Raw genomic sequence first — 20,778 nt, 5'->3', positions numbered from 1 at the left:
TTGGAATTCTGGTTCTTATTTATAGTTATAATTATATGTCTCATAACCATGGATATTTGAGAATTTTTACTTATATGAGTTTTTCAGTACTTCCATGATGGGATTAGTTACTTGTGTTAAATTTGATACAAATTTATATTTTTTGGGAATTATTTGGAATATGTTTGTATCTATTAATAAGATTTTGGTTCACACGACCTGTTGCAGTAAAGGCTTGTCAAAAGGCGTTTGTAACTAATCATGTTGGTGATTTTGGTTTATTATTAGGCATTTTAGGGTTTTATTGGATAATGGGGAGTTTCGAATTTCGTGATTTATTCAAAATATTCAATAACTTGATTTCTAATAATGAGGTTAATTTTTTATTTGTTACTTTGTGTGTGTAACACCCCGACTCCCAATTACAAGTTTAAAAGCATTATATACATACTAATGGACCTACTCGACGATTTGGTTGCCCCCAACTCTTCGTGTAGAGGCGGGTTAGCCCGCATGGATCATTGGATCTACTCGACGAGTCGGAGGACCCAGACTCGACGAGTAGGAGTTGGGAGATGAAACCCTAATTTTTTAGGGTTTGCACCCTATTTAAAGGACCTTAAGTCCCTTCCTCCAGCCCTTTACCACCCCTTGACGGCTAAGAGAAACCCTAATCGCTTTTAACCTTGTTCTTGAGTGATTGTGAGGCTTAAAGAGTGACTTTGGTGCTTTGTGTGAAGAAGGTGTGAAGTATAAGAAGCTTGGAGCAAAAAAGGAGCTTGTGGATCTAACTTTACTTCGTCTTGGCATCATTTTGAAGGTAACAATCTCTAGCTAAATCTCTTTATGTTTGGGTTTAGGGCCATCTTTAGCACATTTGGGAGTCATTTCAAGTATTGGGACAAGATCTAAAGTTGTAACTTTAGATCTAGACTTCCCTTGGTCCCTATAGCTATAAAGTTATGAGATTTGGCAAGCATGAACCTTTCCCTTTGAGTTAATATTTATCTTAGTCTAGTTTTGGCATTTAGGACCATGCATGCACGTAAAGTTTGCAACTTTACGTGGAAACCATGTCCTATGAGGTTGGATCCGCAATATGGAGCTTTGGGGTGGCTTAAAAACATCTGTGTAAATAAAGGACCGCATGAACTCGATGAGTCACTTAGTCGACTCGGTGAGTCATATGAGGGTTTCCCGTATTTGATTCTGCATGAGCTCGGCAAGTCACTAAGAGGACTCGATGAGTCAGTTAGGGTTTTCCCCGACATCTGGACACGCATGGACTCGACGAGTTGGTTGGAAAATCAGCGAGTCAATTAGGGTTTTGGGTAACTTCTGAGTTCTTAAGGAGCTCACCGAGTTGCTAGCTGCACTCGACGAGTCGAGTCAACATGGACTGTTGACTTTGACCTTTGACTTTGACCAAGGGTTGACCACTTGACTTTTAGGGGTATTTTGGTAATTTGGGAACTTATAGAATTAGATCATTAGTGGATATAGGCATTAGTGTTGGAACTGTATTTGGAGGAGATTGATATTATCATTCCGAGCTACAGGAGAGGTGAGTTGCCCTCACTATACTAACAGTGTCGAAGGTACCAATATCGGCCCTTTTCGGATTTGTATCCGGGTTTATTGCACGATATGCTTTGTTATTTGTATCCTGGTTATAGGATGGTTGCTATGTTAGTGATCTGTTAGATCAGTATCCAAGTTATAGGATGGTTGTTATGTTAGAGATCGGTGATGGTTGCTATGTTAGTGATCGGTTAGATCGGTGTCCTGGTTATAGAATGGTTGCCATGATTAGTGATCTGTTAGATCTGTATGACTATTTGTTTATATGTATGTTGTAACACCCCATTTATTAAATAAATAAATAGATAAAATTAATATGAATAGTAACCCTAAAATCCATAATTTTAGTGAGGTGTTGGTTTTCGGGAGCCAAATGTTATAATTTGGATTATTCGGGGGTTAAAGTGTATATTCAAGATTTATTTTGTAAAGATTCTTAGAAGACAGGAGCTAAAGAGTAAATTTTGGAGTTCATTTGAAAATAATTGGTAGAGGAGGGGCTGTTTGGTAACTATTGGGCTTATTATGAAAGGATTTTTAGATCTGGGGGCTGTTGGGTAAATTACGGATTGGATTTAAAAGGGATTTCCAAAGCCAGGGTAGAAAGGGTAAATTAAGGACTTAGTTTGAAAGAAAAAGGAGAAGGAGGGATTGGAAGCGTCATTATGGAAAAGGTTTGATATGTTGTTACCCTCATAACCCAAACCCTAACCCTAGGAGCCCCTCACCAGCAGCCACCCTTATGCCTCCCTCTTCCAGCCGCCGCCACCATTCACCTCGTTCATTCTCCGACCATCTAGCACTATCGAGCAGCCCTTGTCACCAGCAGCATCGAAGATTGACAGGAAATATGAGTGAAGTTGAACCGAATCACCATTGAAACACCACCGGACATCGTGAACAGCTGTGAGAGAGAGAGAGAGAGGGAGAAACCAGAGACCAGAGTCGGAGCTATGAATGCGGACGCATGGTTTGAGAACGACGGGAGAACTATGGTCATTATATCGCTTTAGTGAAGACGGAAACCACCGCCGCACATCGCGACTGCTAACAACATCGCTTCTCCTTTTCTACCATCAATGAAGACTGAGCGGAATCCTGCTACCGCTGTTTCCGTCGCTCACGGTTCCACCATTCTCCTCCTTCCGCCGGTGATATGTTCTAGCCTTGACCAACATCGTCAACCACAGTTGTTGCCGCTTTTGTTGATGTTGTCGTCACCAAACACCACCAGGTGGGTGGATGGGTCCACTTTGCAATAAAAAATGTGTGTGTGTGTTTCTACAATGAGCGGGTGTTGTGTATGGGTTTGTCGGTCGGAAAACCGAGAAAAGGCCACCACCACCGTGAGGTGGTGGCTGCCACCATATGCCACCGTCGGCCACCACAAAGGTGGTTGTGTGTGTGTGTGTTATTTGGGATTTTACATTGTAATGTTGTAATCGGTGCTAGAATAATAAAAAGAAAAATCATAACCACCACCAGCCGCCGAGTTAGGTGGCGGTGTGCTTTGTTTGTGTTTAGATTTCGTTTGGGATGCTTGGACAAAATGGACTAGAACCATAACCACCACTGTGAGGTGGTTGCCACCGATGTGAGTCGCCGTTGACCACCACTACCCGAGGTAGTAGTGAGTGGTGCCCGACTTATGAAACCCTAGTGGGCCTAATGAAACCCTAATAGATCTAAGGACTTATCTTTTGGGCCTATTGGGTTATGATTGGATTGGAAACCCTAAGTAGGGTTAGAAAACCCTTATTTTGGATTATATGGGTTATGGGTTGTCGGGACCCGCATTTTTGGATGTCCGGATTGGGAGTAGGTATTAACCTGATCACACTATATGATTGACCTAGTAGATTGGTGGACTTAACGGATTAAGTCCTTAATGGGTTAAGCAAGAAACACTTAACCCTAATTGTCATTTTATGTGAAACCCTAATCTTACTTGGGCCTTAAGTTGGGCCTTTCTATTGGGCTTTGGTGATTGGATTATTGATGGGCCATTCAAGAACAATCATATGGATTAAGAATATATAGATGGGCTTTAGGGTAAGGACCATATGGGGGGTTTGGGCGTAATTTGGAAAATTGGGCCATAGATGGGCCATAATTGGGCCTTTATGATTATGAGATATTGTGCCATTAGAAATGCCAAATGTTTGGACTAGACTAAATGGTTAGGCCTTAGGGAAGACCATGTAGAGGTTTGGGCCCAATTTGGAAAATTGGACCATATGTTGGGCTTTGACTCATAGTTGACTTTTGGGCCTTTGGATTGAACCTTAGGCTTGAGTCAAGCTAAGTTGGGAGTAAATTAGCCTTTAACCCCAAGCATGGACTTATGGATATGTATTGGAACCCAATTACTGATTGGGTGTTATTTTGATGATTGAAAGTTCGAGAACGTGTCATCCAATAGCTAGAGTTTTGTCTACGGTACTTCAACTGTGCGAGGTGAGTTACCTTCCATTAGAGGTGGGTCTAAGGCACCAATGTCGGTCCACCAGTAGGTGATTATGTTTGAGATGATTGTCTTTGCGATAATTTGCTAGTTTGCCACTATCTGTTATGTTTTATGTGTTAGTATGATATGTTATTATGTGGTAGTGGTAGGGGAGAAATAGTCCCCGGTTACTGGTTGAAAGATACCGAAGGGGAGACCAGCACCCATATATGCTAGGAAGTATATGATTTATATGGATATGTTATTATGTGGTAGTGATAGGGGTGAAATAATCCCCAGTTACTGGTTGAAAGATACCGAATGGGAGGCCAGCACCCAGATACGCTAGACAGTTACCGCTGAAAGATACCGAAGGGGAGGCCAGCACCCAGATATGCTAGCCAGTTACCGGTTAAAAGATACTGTAGGGGAGGCCAACACCCAGGTATGCTAGGCATTATGTGTTTATATTATATGTGGTGTGATGGGGGAACTCACTAATCTTCGTGCTTACGGTTTTCAGTTTTGGTTTCAGGTACTTCGCTTTCAAAGGAAAGGCTTCAAGAGACTAAAACACCCAACCTAGTCTTAGGAAGAGGTTTAGGGCATAGATAAGGGATAAAGCTTGCTAAATTCGAGGACTTTATGTCCATAAGGGGGTAGAGGAGTCCAGATCTGAATTCCTCACTTCAAATATGTGCTCAATACCAGAAATGATTTAAGAATGAGCTAGAAATGATCCTAAACTCTTGAGTGAAGAGATCTAACAAGAAAAGGATCAAGGTAATGACTTTTAACCTCCAAATGAATGTCGAAACGAAGTAGATGCTCGATCTACAAACCCCTTCTAGTTCCAAGCTTCTCAATCCTCAAGCCTCTTCAAGAAATGCAACAATCACACACTCTTTTAGCCTCACACACACACACACTCAAAAGGAGGTTAGCTCGATTAGGGTTTGTCTCTGAATGTGAAGGTGGTACGGGAGGCTATATAGAGGACTTAAGGTCCTTTAAATAGGGTGAAAACCCTAAAAATTAGGGTTTTCATGCACAATGTCAACTCATCAAGTTAGGGTCCTCCAACTCATCGAGTTGGTTCCATAAACCACATGGCCTGATCAGTTTCTACACAACAAGTTGGGGCAGCCAACTCGTCGAGTAGGTCTAAAAATGAGAGTATAAAAGCTTCAAATTAATACCTGGGAGTCGGGATGTTACACTCTGATTGTACATGGCTTTCATGCTGCCTTACTCTCTTTCCATCAACCAAAAGGGTTCAAGTATGTAGCTAAACATCCTCAGTGGTTAGATGCTATGTACGATGAAATGAAAGCACTAAATCAAAACAAAACTTAAATATTGGTTCCACGCCCAATTGCTTCAAATGTCGATGGTTCAAAATGGGTTTTCGCACCAAATATAATTCTGATGGATCCGTTGAACATTTTAAAGCACGTTTGGTCGCTCAAGGTTTTACTCAGATTCCCGGTCTTGACTATTCTCATACTTTTAGCCCCGTTGTAAAAGCATCCACGGTTCGTGTTGTTCTTTCTCTTGTTGTTTTAAACGATTGGCATTTGCATCAACTTGATGTTAAAAACACATTTCTACATGGTGATTTAAATAAAATGGTTTTCATGGAGCAGCCACTTGGGTTTATTGATCCTTAATATTGTAACCATGTATGCAAGTTATATAAAGCATCCACGGTTTGTATGGCTTAAAACAAGCCCCATGAGCCTGGTTTCAATGCCTGAGCTCTTTCTTGCTTCAAGGTTTTATTTGCAGTCATGCTAATACATCCCTATTCGTTAAGAATCATGCATCATGTACTTATTGGTTTATGTGGATTACTTAATTTTAACAGGTAATAATGCATCACAAATAATAACGTGTTACTAAGCTATTGCATATTTGTATTTATCAACTCCTTTATTATAGGAGTAAATTTTTGTAATCTTGTATTTCTTATTTTTATAATTATAAATAATACATATCATTACACTACGATTCATGTGATTGATTTTCTGAATATTCTATACCGACATCTCCTGTCTTGGTGAGTAAATAAAATTAAGACTATCTCAATATTAATAATAACTACACTTCTTAAGTATGAACAAAATTTTCAACAAACTTTTGAAGAGCAAAGAAGTTATGACCTATGACCCCCTCGGTCTCCGCTAATCGTTTAAATCCTATGTCTACCGATCACGAATCATGCATGCAAATGCAAATGATTTTCTAAACCCCTAAAGTTTATGATATACTATGATACAAACGTGATCGTTCAATATTTTACGTAACGAACCCTCGTAGCATATGATGAAAAAAAAGGATCAAGATCCGTGTAGTAACAATGATACACAAACATAAATTTAATTTTAATAGGTTGATCAAAATCATAACATGTGATACAAATTGTAATCACCGCTCCTAAATTAAGTATGAAATTGAAGACCCTCCACAATTTGAACCTTTAAATTCGCCAAATATATGATCAAGGATTCGTGATACAACTACAAACTCCATTCAAGTGAGGAGCCTAAATCCCACTCTACTTTATCATATGAACTTCATAGTAATCCTTTCTTTCCTTAAAACAAATATCTCCTGATTAGTTGGTTAAATTGATGATATAATTACATTGTAACTGTCACCACTTGTTCTTACTATACCTCTAAGTATTTGCTAGATTTTCTTTATAATATATCCGACTATTCAAAAAAATTATATATGAATAATAAATAATATATTTTGATATTTTGCGATAGGTTAAAACTAAAGGGACTTGCAAAGAAAATACTCCCAACAAAGTACCATATATGCATGTCCCCGATAACAATCTTATCTACGACACGTAATCATGCAACGTGGCTTCAAACCCAATTCGCCACCTGCCGATCTCCGGCCACACGTCGACCTTCAGTTGCATAAATGAAACGCATATATAAAATCATCTTCATTCTTCCCAATGCATCAATAAAAGATTAAAGAGGGAAACCCTGAAGTCTTTTAAGCTTTTATTCCCGGGAAAAAAAAACAAAGTAAGAGCAGTTTTCGCACAAAGTTGTGTTTCAAGCTTTAAACAATGGCGGTAGGTACAGTCGAAGAACCCATGCTTTCCAGGCTTGATCGTCTCGATACCATTGTGAGTTTCCAGTATGATCTGGTTTTGTATCTAATTAACCAGTTTATATAACTAATTATCATATTGATGACTTGGTAATATTTTTTTGTTAAAAATTTGGCGATTGATTTGAAACTGTGGACATACAGGTGAGGCAATTGGAAGAAATACGAGGGGGAAACAGAACACCGAAGAGTTCTTGTGCATCGACACCATCGAGTGGCACATTGACTAGCGAAGGTCAAATATCATCCATTGATTTCTCTCCCAGGAGCTTAGAGAAGCACTGTCGTCCGATTGACGACGTGATAGTGGAGACAGGAGTCAAAGGCACACTCATCGAGAGGCTACTTTATGTGGAAGAGCGTGTAGCCAAGGTAATACACATGCATCAAGCTTATCCAAGTAGCTATGGACTACGTTTTTAGAGCATGTATAATATATTGATCTGAGTTTTTGCGATGATTAGTTGTGTATGCAGATGGAAGAGGAGATAGAAGGAGAGAAAAGGAGACTTGTTGAAGAAGAGGCTCTGAAGAAGAAGACGACAGAGAGAAAGAAAAAGAGAGGGTTGAAGGAGTTGGTCAAATCTTGTGTTACAGGCAACAATTCCTCGAAACAAATGTAAATCATCAAGTTTTTGATCACGTGTTTTGTTTCTCCTTTCTTGAAGTTGAAAGTTTTTTTTTTTTTTTTTTTTTTATTTATTTATTTTGTGCAAGGAGAATGATGTAGACGATGTAATATGTACTTGATTTATGACTAGGATTTTGATTAAGTATGTTATTTCAATTATTGATCCATCTTATTTAACTTGCATGAGTTATATAGATGTAATGGTTGTGAGCTTAATATATGATCATGATTCATGTTTTGGGATTCAAAAATGTACAACCCTTTTCCTACATGGTACAACTTCACATAGCACAAAAAAGGATTGAAAGTAAGCTTTCAAGTTAAAAGGATTCAATACTTGATTTTCCAGAGTACTGAGGAGTTTGACTTGTCAACGGCAAACTTCAAGGCAGGTGACACTATTCTTCCTACATTAAGCGACTTCAACTTCAACTCCAACAAATATAACACCTCCTTATACCTCCCTTGCTTTCGCTTCAACACCTCCAAATAAGCTCTTAATCCAAGCCATTCCACTTCCCTCCTTTTCACTCTCAAAATCGGCCTTAAACTATCATCAATCATACTCACCACACAAGAATACATCCGTTTCTTCATAAGCTTATACATAAACCTAACAAAATCATAAACAAATCACATTTATAAAATTCATCAACCATAACACATCAGAATAATATATATATATACATATATATATATATATATATATATATATATATATATATATATATATATATATATATATTGCTTTTATTACCTCAAAGAGTTGTGGATGATGTTCATATAGGACGCCGATTCAAACTTATAGATGTTAGATAAATCACAAACATAGCAATGGAACTTCATTGCGCATATCACAAACGATTGATAGATATTCAATCTCACAACAGAAGCTGAATTGATCTTTGAATCATAGAAAATCGCATGACATTTTGGTCGCAAATAGTTGCACAGTTTTTCCCTCAAATCACAAACTGGATTCCCTAGCCAACTAACTGTAAGACTTGAACTTATATTCCCTACCATGTACCTTATTAAAACATCATTAAAAAAAAGTTTATAAAAATATAACAACATAACATGATTATATATAACATTTTAAAAACAAAATAAAACCTGGTGTAGTCTGCCTGAACTTCTAGAGTCTTGCAGTTGATAAACAAACCACTCCACTTCAAAAACTTATTACCATCTTCATCAAAGTAAACCCTAGTCGATTCTTCTGCCCTAATTTTCTCACCATCAAAACTTAAACCAAATTTTTCTTTGTTCATGTTACAATTATACTCACAGAATCCTCTTTCAAGCCTCGACAAGAACGCAAGAGCCTGTTTCTTTGATGTCGAGACGAAAATAAAGTCATCAATAAACCTAAGTAACAAATTCTGACCAAAATGCCCTTCAGAAACCTTATCAAGAAATGGAACAAGTTTACGATTTTCCATATGTCCATAGTAAAACGAGCACAACAATGAAGACAAAATACTTCCTTGAGGTATACCAACGTTTTGGAGATAAAAACTTTTGTCTATACGCAACATATTGTACTTAACATGTTGTCTCAAAGTAGAAAGTAATTCGTCTTTCCTTGCTGTTCTTTTTCTTCCCTAAAGTCAAAACATCATACAATTAATTTTTTTTAATTCATATTATATATAAATTATATTTGAAAAGTAATACCATATCAACAAGAATGCTGTGAGATGAGGGAGAATGAAGATGAGATCGAAACTGTCTAGACAAATTAATGTTTTGACAGATTTGAATGTTTCTCTTTGAAATGATGACATTGTGTGTTTCATGTAAAAGATGATCATCTGTTATAACATCTTTCATCACATGAAGAAGCTTATCTTGATCAATTGAATCGTAAGCTTTCTGGACATCAGCAACAACCATATAATAAACACAAGGCGAACTCTCGAATCCACTTTTGACACGTGTCAAGAAACCACGCAGCTTTCTGTGGACATCATTGTAACTGAAAACCGAAGATCCCAACTTTTCTGGTGTTTTGAGTTGAATGTCTTTTAGTGCAGCGTGCAAATCACGAAGAACAATGTTTACAGCTTTGAAGCTTTTATTGGTTTTAGGTAATCTTGATGATGATTTAAGATTGGCTAATGGTCTTATTCCATTTGGTTTTGGACAAAATCTTACCCTTGAGAAACCAAATTTTCGACTACTTAGAATCTTTTTAACATCGTTCACATCTAATAAACTGTAGCACTTTTCTTTTAAGGATGACACTGAGCTTTTCATCAATTTCTCCCAAATTGATTTCTCATAAAAGAAAACATCTAGTCTTCCATGCTCACTTTCAGTTACATAAAAGTTTGCTTGTATTAATGACACTATGAAGCTTGTAAAGAACCAATATATCCATCTTCCTAAAAGTCTTTGTTTGACTTCCCCAAACTTATGGTCAATGTTGCTCGAGTTGCAGAAAGAGTGGTTGTTTGATAGAAAGGAGAAGTTTGATGTTTTGAGTTTATGCATACATTGATGTAAAGAAAACTTCTCATATATCCTTAATCTGATAAACTTGGAAATATTCTTTCTTAGGGTTCTCAAATCTCCTAGTAGTTCTTCGGGAACAATGCTTCTAGAAGCTGCCCATATAAAAGACACCACTTGCCCTTTTGAGCAATGTAAATCTTTTTTATCAAAGATATGTTTTTTTAATAACTTTAGACGTGGGCAATGAATGGCTTTTCTTATAAGAATCTTGAGAAGCTTATGAAGAGAGTGATATCTGTAAGAGTTAAAAAAAGAAGTGAAAGAATGAATATAATTTATGTATTTATAATTAATGTTAAATTGTTAATGTCACTCACAAGCATGTTGTTCCAATAACACAAATGTTATTGCTGTGAAAGCATAGGGTTGAATGAGAGTCATTACTTGATCCAAATATTTCTTTAAAGAGTGCATTTGCTCCAGCAATATTTGGCTTCAGGGAATTGATTATGTCTTTTAACATTGTTAAGATCAAACAATCAAGGTACCTTTTGATATTAATAATGATTATAAAGTTTTGTACAAAATGTATAAAGACTGGAACAGGATACGTTTTCCTGGAAGAATCGATGAGGCATGTTCTAGTTTATATAACATGGATTGCTTACTAATTTGAGCTTTTCTGGGAACTTTTTGAAGTGTTCTCCAAATTGAACAACAAGAACATGGGATTCTCATCTGCCAGATTGATCATATGCAAGTATCAGACAATGAGACAAACAAAAACCATTGATGAGATTATATATAATGGAAAAGAAATTACCTTCTCTGAGTTTGAATCACACATGTTCTGAGATGACAACTTCCTAAGTTTATGTCTGTGTAGCCAAGCATATGATCTTAACCGTTTCCTAGATTGATGCACAGTCAGAACTCCATCTTCTTGGGTGGGTGTGGGTCCATTACAGTCAGCATCTGTTATGGAATTGGAATCTCCATGACAACTCATCTTTGAGCATTGTTTCATATGAAGTTTTGTAGATGGAGTTACAGAGCCCTTGATATCACATCCAAGACAAGTCATTGAATGTTCTTGACTATTAACTTCATGGTATCTCTCTGGAACTTTCTGGACTAAAAAGAAAATCATAAGAAGAAGATGATGATGAACAGATAAAAGATAAGGTGAAAAAAAGTGGGAAAAAGCTACATATGAAGCGTTTTACCTAATGAAGGCTGCTGATTTTTGGATTCGGATGTCTGCTTCAAGAGTTTCCAGCACATGTCATCAATGGGAATTCCTGCTACCTGATGGTGTTTCTTTCGATGTATGGGGATAAATATTGAAGAATATTTCAGTAGATAAACCATGAGGCCATCTCCTATCTGCATATGGTATATGGTAAAAAGATTAACCCAGATAAATAGATAGACAAAGGACATTGAGAACAAGAAAAACCCTTATATCTTCAATTCGGTCTTTTCAATTTTTACTTTAAATTGATTTCTTGTTTACTCCCTTCACAAAGATTCGTCTATCATGATCTATACGAAATTTTCATTATTTTGGGAAGGAGAGGGTAAATTAATGCAAGAATTCAACCCAACAAATCAGATATGTATTACCCTCTGTAATAGCAGACTCCATGAAGCTGATGTAAGAGCTTCTAAAATGAAGCTTGAGCGAAATTGCTGTCAAGAGATATGAAGTCATTAGCAGTAGGATATGTTTATTGTAGATGCAGAGCTCGTATTTTGTTGGAAGAGAGAAAGAAAGTAAAAGTCCTGAAGACACCAAAAGGGTGCAGCTTACAAGTTCAGCTAACCCCAAACAATGGCGTACCTTGTTATAGCCTGCGCATATCATATTTTTTGTGAGCACATTCTCACATGACATCATTTCAATGGTCATTCTAACAATCTGCACATAGCCATCAATACAATTGTAATGAAATCCAAATTGATTGAAGTAGATGGAGTAGTGATGACTTCATGTACGAAATTGAGGTTTTCCTTTCGAAATACTCAAATATATATTTTCATTTCATGGATCAAACTTAATCTCAGATTTTCCTCCATTTTTCATTTTCGTATAAGTCAAATTGCACCTCTTTTCTTCCAAAAAAAAAAAATACATGAACTTGTGTGTGAGTGTGTGTGTGTGTGTGAGAGAGAGAGAGAGAGAGGCCTGAAGTTGGGACCAACGAGAATGAGGATCGAAAGGAGGAAGAGAGGGTGCATTGTCCGAGACGACTACAAAGCATTGATTGAGGAGCTTAGAGTAGTCGGATGGGTCGTCTTCCCTGATCAGAAACGACATACGGTCACCGTCGCAACAGCAACGGAGGCAATGGCGACTATCCTTGCAACGGCATTGAACCGTCGCCGACGACGGTGGAGGTATGAAGGAGAGTATGGTTTCGGCGAGTGTGCAGGCACGGTTTTGGAACAATTTCCATAGCACCCCCGGTACTCTCGGCTTCTTCGTCATTTGATCCGTTCGTCCGACCATTAATCGATCATCGAGACTAGAAATACTGGAATGCAGAGAGAGAGAGAAGGTCAGGGGTTGGTCGACTAAAAAGTTACTGTTTGTTTTTAAATTGGAACTCAAAATGAAAATGGGCTCCAGTAATATTGATCTTGAAATAAAGAAAGACCAACACAGAATGAAAATTGGCTCCAGTAAATATTTGTCGTGTGTAATAAGCAGTTAAGCACGACATTTAAACTTTTTGTTATTCGGACTAGGAGTTTACGATTAAATAAAGAAATTTGAATTTTGGCACATTTTGGCATTAGAAAATCGCAAATGGCATTTGGTTACCTACCATTTCTGTTCCTCAATTTCATATGATATGTCAGTCTCTTCAAAATAAGATTATACAAGTATACATTAAACACTTGTAAAATCTGATTTATTTGAAGTATGAATAATTTTTTTCAAACCTTAAATAGTATAACGAAATTGCAGTCAATAAGCTATGAGTTTATGACCAAATTGTAATCCATTAATGTTGGATATTGAGAAGTCAATAAGCAATGGATTTATGAGCCCATTAATGTTGGGTATTGAAATATTTGATAGATGTAATTTTAATTTTGGCCTAATCTAATCGAATATAATGATTATATGAATGCAGAAATATCTTAAGGTGCTTCCACGTATCATTAGGATTGAAGGTAAATTTCAGAAAGTCAAAGGTTTATAGAGTTGGAGTTTCTCATGTGGAATCTTCAAACTGAGCAGCCCCACTGGGATGCGAACCTTTAACAATCCCATTCACCTATCTGAGAATTCCGGTCGGTGAAAATATGAATTTGATGAATGCTTGGAGACTAATTATTGATAAATTTCATGCAAACCTTACAACTTGGAAAGCGAGATCCTTAAGTTTTGGAGGTAGAGTAATTCTTGCAAAAACTGTACTCGGAAATCTTCCAACGTTCTATATGTCTACCTTTGTGGTTCCTAATATAGTGATTGACACCTTAAGAAGAATTAGAAGGTATTTTATTTGGAGAAGGTTGTATGATAAAAAAAGCATATGTTGGGTCTCCTGGGATAAGCTTATTTCGCCAAAGAATGTGGAAGGTATAGTGTTGGGTTCCATTAAGTCCCTCAATATTTCACTACTAGCCAAGTGGATGTAGCGGCTGAAAACTAAAGATTCTGCTTTGTGGGCAAGGATAATTCGATGTATCCACAAGCTAGATGGAAGGCATTGGTCGGTGTTGACTAACAAATCAAACAAAGGGGTGTGGAAGAATATCACTAAATGAGATCGTATTTGGAAAGGATAAACATTGACCTTAAAGAAATTATATCTTGGAATTCGAATGACAACATGTGGGAATCAGAATTTACAGTCGAAGGTCGTTTTATGGTTTGTAAGTTAAGAGAACGAATTAAATTAGTTGGATTCATTATTAATGATGGACCATTTGATTAGGGTAAGGCTACTTCGTTCAAGATTCTAGCATTCATTTGGAGAGCTAAGCTAGGGCGAATCCCTTCTGCTGTGGCTCTTAGCCATCGTGTAGTCAGCATCCCAACTACAATGTGCAGAGCTTGTAATATTGATGAGGAGACGTGTGATCATATTCTGATTTCACCCCGATGGCAAAGGAGACTATGGATTCGATACTTAATTGGTGTGGAATTGGGTGTGAGAAGTTTTCCTCGGTTAAGGACATGCTTTTTTTCATATCAAGATGGTCTGGTAATAAGAAACAACAAAGCTTGTTGAATATGATATTATGTGGTACGTTATGGTGCATATGGGTTAGGCGAAATAAATGGATCTTTGAGAACGTTTACATGAAATCAACAATGATTATGGAAAGGATAAAGACTTTATCGTTCATCTGGAGTAAGCATGGAACTTCATTTAAAAAGATAGATCGGAGAGTGGAATATTTGCCCTTTTCATTGTTTGTAATTCTAATGTTTTTCTGTTGTCTTTTGTACTCTTCTACCACATCATCTTGTTGTAGTTTTATTTATATATATTTGCCGTTTTCCAAAAAAATGCGGAAATATGTCACTGATTCTTTATTTATTTGAGATTGATTCATCTTAAGTTCCACATTGTAATTTCATATTGTACGAATCTTGGTTTCAACAATTAAGTGTCAATTGCAATTTTATTAGCTATTTGAGTTTTTTTTTTTTTAACTATTTTGAAATAATTATAAAATTAGGCTAAATTTGTCTTATTTTTTCTCAAGTTAAATATTCTCCCATACACACAAGCTAAATGATAAACTATGACTGGTTTAAGAGTAAATTTTGAAAAAAATGTGTTATTATTATTATTATTATTATTATTAGGCCGAATGAAGTGCAGCCGGAAGCAAAAGCAAGAACGGATCCCCCACCTCGAAACACAACACCGAGGGTGTAGGAATGGGTGTGCGGGATAGGAGTAAGGGAGGGTTTTCTGCTTCTCTCTCCTTCAAACAATTCTCGATAGAGAGCACCGATCATCTTTCAAGACAAACCTCTATCTAGTTTTGAAAAAGAAAGAGAAAATTATGAAATTGGTTCTTTTTTTTTTTTTAATGTAGGTTTTTTTTTTTTTCTAGTTATTTTAATCTTTGTTTTTTATGTACTTTTTATTTTAAATAATGAAGTGGTGTTTTAATTTTAATTAATTTTTATGTTTATTATTCATTTTTAAAAAAATATATATAAATCTTAAAAATCAACTATTTTTATTTAAAAAAAAAAACATAAAATTAAAAATTGTTCTCAAACACATCCTGAGTTTTGGTGGGGAAAAAAAATGACCGAAAGACTCGTATGGAAGACAAAAAATGAAATATTGTTACTGTATACACCCTTGGGTCTTATGGTACTTCTTAATCAAAAGTTTTAATTCTTTTTTTTTTCTCCATTTTACTCAGATAATGGCATTATTATCTTTTCACATTTCACATTTCTCTCTATTGTAAATAAATGAAGATATATGTAATATGATCTTAATGACTATAATGCAATGACATTTAAGTCTGAACATTGGAATCCTTGTTGGGAAATCATACGAATTTATGAGCTTCTTTAGGGCAAGTCCACGATTACAGTTCAAAAGAAATAAAAATCACCAGTTCCAAACATGCTGAGCAGCTAGTGTATGAGGTCATCCGCAAACCATACCTTTCAAGTATTTAAAAAAAAAAAAAAACATTGTTTTGAGATTCCAAAATGTACAACTTCTTCGTACATAGTACAACTCCATATTGCACAAAAGATTATCAACGCTTCACCATTAATAACCCTTCAAGTAAGTAACCAAAGCCAAGAATGAATTGCCAGTTAACACTCACACACAGGGAAAACAACATCTACTTCACCCCTGCAAAATATCAAAAACAAAACCAGTTTTACCAATTCTAATATATATATTACTTATTTACCCCTTTTCCATATTATTTATTTATTTATTTTAAATAACCTATTGGAGCAAATTTACACTAAATTTGGTTTTAAAAAAAATGAGATTTGGTGTGGGGTAATTATGTCCAAGTTGTTTGTTTTGAGATTTCTCAACAGATACTGACCTTTTCTCATTTGTAATAGGGGTCTCTTTTTGGGATTTGATTTACCAAATTACCCTTCTCCCTTTTGAAGTAATGCACTGCGTCTTCCCTACCCATCAAATGGAAGTTGAATGTTGATGACAAACCATGATGATCATCATTGTTGTCATTTGAGGAAGAGTTTCTTTTAAGCATATCTTCAAAGATTGAAGAGCTTCCATGGAAATTAGATACACCTGATTTTGGCTCCTTTTGTTGTACAGAATTTGTGTCCATGTCATCACTGACCTTTTTTGTATTCAGAAAGCGGCCCCCACAACCCCGAGCCCTTCTCATAGCATGTTGGTGTCGCGATTCATGAAGATAAGGCTAGAAAATCGGATGCCAATAATATAACTAACTAACAATGGAAATTTATTTAACATGTATGCATTTATTAATCCTACCTTTTTGGATTTAATCACTTTTTTTTCCATTTCTGCTTTTGCCCTTGATTGTCTTCTCCTTAGAATCCCATGGTATTGTTTTGCATTTACATAAACAGGCTCCTCTTCCATTTGAAGGGGTAATGGCATTCTATGTAAATTTGGATGTGTCTGGATCCAAAAAATAATTAGAAAAACTAAATATATAACTCATCATTCTTGCATAATGGTGTATCTAACTATCTATAATCTATTACATTCTCACCTGTGTTCCATAAGTCATCCTTCCTGAATAATGTGGATCCTGATACAAATTAGATGTCAACATCTGCAAAATGGTTTTATATATATCAGAAAGTTAAATCTCTAGTTAGTAATTGCCAATATAAACATACATATATGTACAATAAAAGAGATTACAATTTCCATTAGTGAACTCGTTTCAACTTGTTTGACTTGTTCCTGTTCTTGGCAATTGTTGATGTTCAATCCAGAAATGTTGATTCCTATGTCAATTGTAAAGAAACACACTCTTAAATATATGAATTGACTAAATAAAATTCACCATAAATACCACTGGGGGAATCTGTATCTTCAACAGCATCATCACTAGTGGTTTGTAATTTATCTCCGAACTTGATAACACCATTTGTTTCACCAAAAGAAGACATCACGCCATTTCCAATTCCATGCCACCAAGGTTGTGAATACGCTGTTGATGGAGAGATGTTGTGTGCTTGTTGATCTTCATCTTGACGTTTTGTGGGCATATTCTCGAATCCTTAGAAAAACAAAACTCATCAGGAAAGTAAAAACTCAACTAATAACATCATTAAAATTGGTAAATCTAGTTCGTAGTAATCAATCACTGAGCATATAGACATCAATTCCGATTAAAAAGGAAAATATCCCTAAATATCATCACCATTCCAAACTCCATGCGCGTGCATGGAGTATGATACGTATACCTAATACCTATAAACAGATATCCAATCAATTGAAAACAGGAAGCCCTAATTGAATTGAAAAAGGATAGAATTGAATTGACTAACCTTTTCGATGTTGTCGGAGGTAAGGAGAAAATTGGGAATCTTGAAGATGATACTGAAACTTAGTTCAACCCATTCGAATATGATCGATGACAAATAAATTAAACAAGTATATAACAATATTATAAATTGAAGAGACGCATTTGACAAAGAAATGGTGTGTGCTGTTTGTAATTATTCATATAAAATTGGTACTACTCATATTTTATATTTAGGATTTTTGTTGTATTTAATAAAATAATTTTACTTAGAGTTCACGCCGACGTCGCTTTCTGCTTTCTGTGTCGCTGTTAAGGAGAAATATAAATTCCCTTCCCTTGCTGTCTGCCGGCGGTAACTCATGAAACTGTAATTATTTTCGAGGGTTTGGTGAAAATTTTATTTACAGTAAACTATAAAAATTGTGTTTTACTTTTAATTAGATTCTTATTGTAACCTTAGGCTATCTTTGAAGTATTAACTGTTTATTTCAAATTAAAAAAAAAAAAAAAAATGAAAAACTAGTTTTGCCTTTACGAAAATGTGAAGATTCTTAAAGTGAATCGTAATAATCGATAATTTTTTCACTTTCTCTTTTTAGTTTTTAGTAATTTAATTTGATAATTAAATGTGGACCACATAAAATAAGTAGGGTAATTTATAATAATAATAATGATAATAATAATAATAATAATAATAATAATAATAATAATAATAATAATAATAAAAGGCGTCGTAAGTCACTATGAGTCATGACGAGTAAGTTTGACGTAGTCAACTCGACGGACAGCACAGTAGTGTTGTTGGCTAGCTTGATTCTAGATAAAACGACCACGTTTCCTCCAAACACGCCTCTTGTGGCCTGTTTCCTGCCATTTGGCAACTATAGATTCACCTGTTTTTAAAAGTTGTATTATTTTTTATTTTCTAGTATGCTAAAAATTGAAAAGAAAAGAAAAAAATATTCACTAAAATTACCAAATGCCCCATGAAGGGGGCTGATGAGTGATGACTTTAGATGAACATTTAAAATAGTGTTCGTGATTTATAAGATTCTTTACTTTGAAACAATTCGACGTTATTTAAAATTAAAAAGTTGAAAAATAATACTATTATACCATATCTTGTTTTTTATTATCAAATGACCATCTATTTTGTTAAAACCCACTCTTGCAAAAGTTTGATACTTTTTTTTCTAACAAAAACTAATCTTTATTTATTTATTTGGGTGACATATTTTATGTATAATCAACAGACTATCACTAATAACACCTTATGTGTTCGCAAAATAAATATAAGCTTTTGAGTATTTATAATCTAACCATGGATTTGGTTTTCGATATTACCATCGTAAAAATCACTTTATTTTCTCAAACAACATGAAATTATTAACAAAAGAAAGAGTTGGTGATGAAGAATGTCACAGGATACCGCTAATTATATCCAAGCAAATTGTTAAAATACACATTCAATTAATCTATGTAATCGTTAAGAAACTTTATTTAAAAACACTTTTAGACAATCTTTTTTACATGATCAGATGATTAGAACAATCAAACTATCTAACTGAGCTGGATCATGTTTATCATAGCTCCCAAAATAACTACAATCCATTAATTAAATATTATGTGTTGATTTTATATTTTCATCAACTTCAACCTTGTGTTTTTGTTTAGTGATATAGGGAATGCACACAAATAGTCTAATAGATCCCTAAAGAGAAAATAGAGAAACCAAGTTGATTCAACACAACATTTTTTGTGATATACACAAAATTGATATGCTTTTTAGCATATCACTTACATTACCATAGCCTAGAATCTAGGAAAAGGTTGCAACAACAATGAATGAATGAATAACTATAATTATTAGAATCCTAATTTTAAATAAAATAAAAGGCAGAATACCATACGATATGATAAATATATGTATATCCCTCAGAATGCCTATTATCAGCCTGACATGTAGTTGTGAAATTGTGATTCCTCTACCTTATGCTTATAGGAAGCAGAAGGGAGCACCACATTTGCAATAACATGTACACATTCAGATTACTAAATATTTCATCATGGGGATGTTGAAATAATTACATACAAAATGGAAGCAAACATAAGAAGGGAAGTATGCATATGCTTTTGTTATGCTAAACCGAAGCATATAAACTGCAGCATAAAGATGCCAGTGAAAGAAAACAAAACACCTTGTCAACACAAAATAATCTCAATCATGGATTTTATTTTAATACCAAAAATAAAATGTTTATTTTAATTCAAAACAGAGGATTGATGCCCCTAAGTTAACTCCGATGCAATAATCTTAATTTTCGTTTTCAAACAGCTACATGTTGTGTTCGACAACGCACAGAAGCATCCCCACAAAACAGACAAGTAACGAAAACATTTCAAATTGATCGAAGATTATGGGAGGTTAGAAAGTGAAGAATATCATCAGAACTTAACAAAAAAAATTCGTTTCCATTCCGAGCTTTGTATAAATAGAGACTCATATACACATAACTGAATATTACCGCATCCAGGAATCAATGTCCTGAACAGACTCGCAAGGCTACATGCCCCTTCGGTGCTCTATTATGGAGTCTGCGACAGGAAGAACCGGTTTCGGCGACGGAATCTCTAGGGTTTAGTTGTGCTCGAGGGCTCAGGAAGAGTGTAGCATTTTATGCAGAAGACAAAATTACATAGATGGTCCCTGTATTTTTGAAAAGTCATAAGTACAGTCCTTTAATTTTCTTTCGATGATGATGATCTCGTTGATTTCAAATGTTTTTCTTGTTTGGTACCTACCCGCGTAAAATGATTTTTATATTATTATTAATATATTATCTTTTTTTTTTTTTTTCCTTTTTAGTCCTTTTCCTAGTTTAATTATAGAAAAATTTGTTGTAAATTAAACTTGTCTATATTAAATAGGAGAACCGATGAATTAGTCTACCCATCCACCTTTATCACTTTCTTTATTCATGATATCCCAAAGCCTCCGACCACCACCTTTTCTCCCATGACACCCCCAGTCAAACCAAACACCGCCAAT

The 20,778-nt window shown here is 35.4% G+C and overlaps 3 protein-coding genes across 5 annotated transcripts; 1 reads left to right on the top strand and 2 right to left on the bottom strand.

The window, feature by feature from the left end:
* The first annotated feature begins 6,918 nt into the window (after positions 1-6,918).
* Positions 6,919-7,985, top strand: LOC145041623 (uncharacterized). 2 transcript variants are annotated; one of them, XM_078989760.1, is made up of 3 exons: positions 6,919-7,157; positions 7,286-7,513; positions 7,618-7,985. In XM_078989760.1, exons 1-3 carry the CDS (start codon positions 7,098-7,100, stop codon positions 7,762-7,764), a joined length of 435 nt encoding a protein of 144 aa, XP_078845886.1. In that variant the 5' UTR covers positions 6,919-7,097; the 3' UTR covers positions 7,765-7,985. The 2 variants fall into 2 exon arrangements, with proteins under 2 accessions (XP_078845886.1, XP_078845885.1); XM_078989759.1 differs by having other exon boundaries at positions 6,936-7,157; positions 7,606-7,972.
* Positions 7,960-12,798, bottom strand: TERT (telomerase reverse transcriptase). Its single transcript, XM_078989761.1, has 11 exons — positions 12,421-12,798; positions 12,076-12,153; positions 11,859-11,924; positions 11,459-11,618; positions 11,056-11,366; positions 10,844-10,970; positions 10,610-10,745; positions 9,453-10,527; positions 8,889-9,379; positions 8,530-8,802; positions 7,960-8,385 (listed from the first exon to the last, which is right to left on the bottom strand). The coding sequence occupies exons 1-11, from the start codon at positions 12,742-12,744 to the stop codon at positions 8,103-8,105; spliced, it is 3,324 nt and encodes a 1,107-aa protein (XP_078845887.1). The 5' UTR covers positions 12,745-12,798; the 3' UTR covers positions 7,960-8,102.
* A 2,964-nt stretch (positions 12,799-15,762) lies between these two features.
* On the bottom strand, positions 15,763-20,382 carry LOC145041622 (nuclear transcription factor Y subunit A-1-like). 2 transcript variants are annotated; one of them, XM_078989757.1, is made up of 7 exons: positions 20,255-20,382; positions 17,274-17,480; positions 17,120-17,205; positions 16,965-17,027; positions 16,721-16,870; positions 16,296-16,643; positions 15,763-16,090 (listed from the first exon to the last, which is right to left on the bottom strand). In XM_078989757.1, the coding sequence occupies exons 2-6, from the start codon at positions 17,467-17,469 to the stop codon at positions 16,302-16,304; spliced, it is 837 nt and encodes a 278-aa protein (XP_078845883.1). In that variant the 5' UTR covers positions 17,470-17,480; positions 20,255-20,382; the 3' UTR covers positions 15,763-16,090; positions 16,296-16,301. The 2 variants fall into 2 exon arrangements, with proteins under 2 accessions (XP_078845883.1, XP_078845882.1); XM_078989756.1 differs by lacking the exon at positions 20,255-20,382 and adding an exon at positions 17,752-18,246.
* Between the last annotated feature and the right edge of the window lie 396 nt (positions 20,383-20,778).

This window comes from Lactuca saligna, chromosome 4, assembly GCF_052625555.1.
Source record: "Lactuca saligna cultivar CGN05327 chromosome 4, ASM5262555v1, whole genome shotgun sequence".
Taxonomy (NCBI): Eukaryota; Viridiplantae; Streptophyta; class Magnoliopsida; order Asterales; family Asteraceae; genus Lactuca; species Lactuca saligna.
Note: the sequence above shows the minus strand (reverse complement) of the source record. Positions and strands in the feature narration are given on the sequence as shown.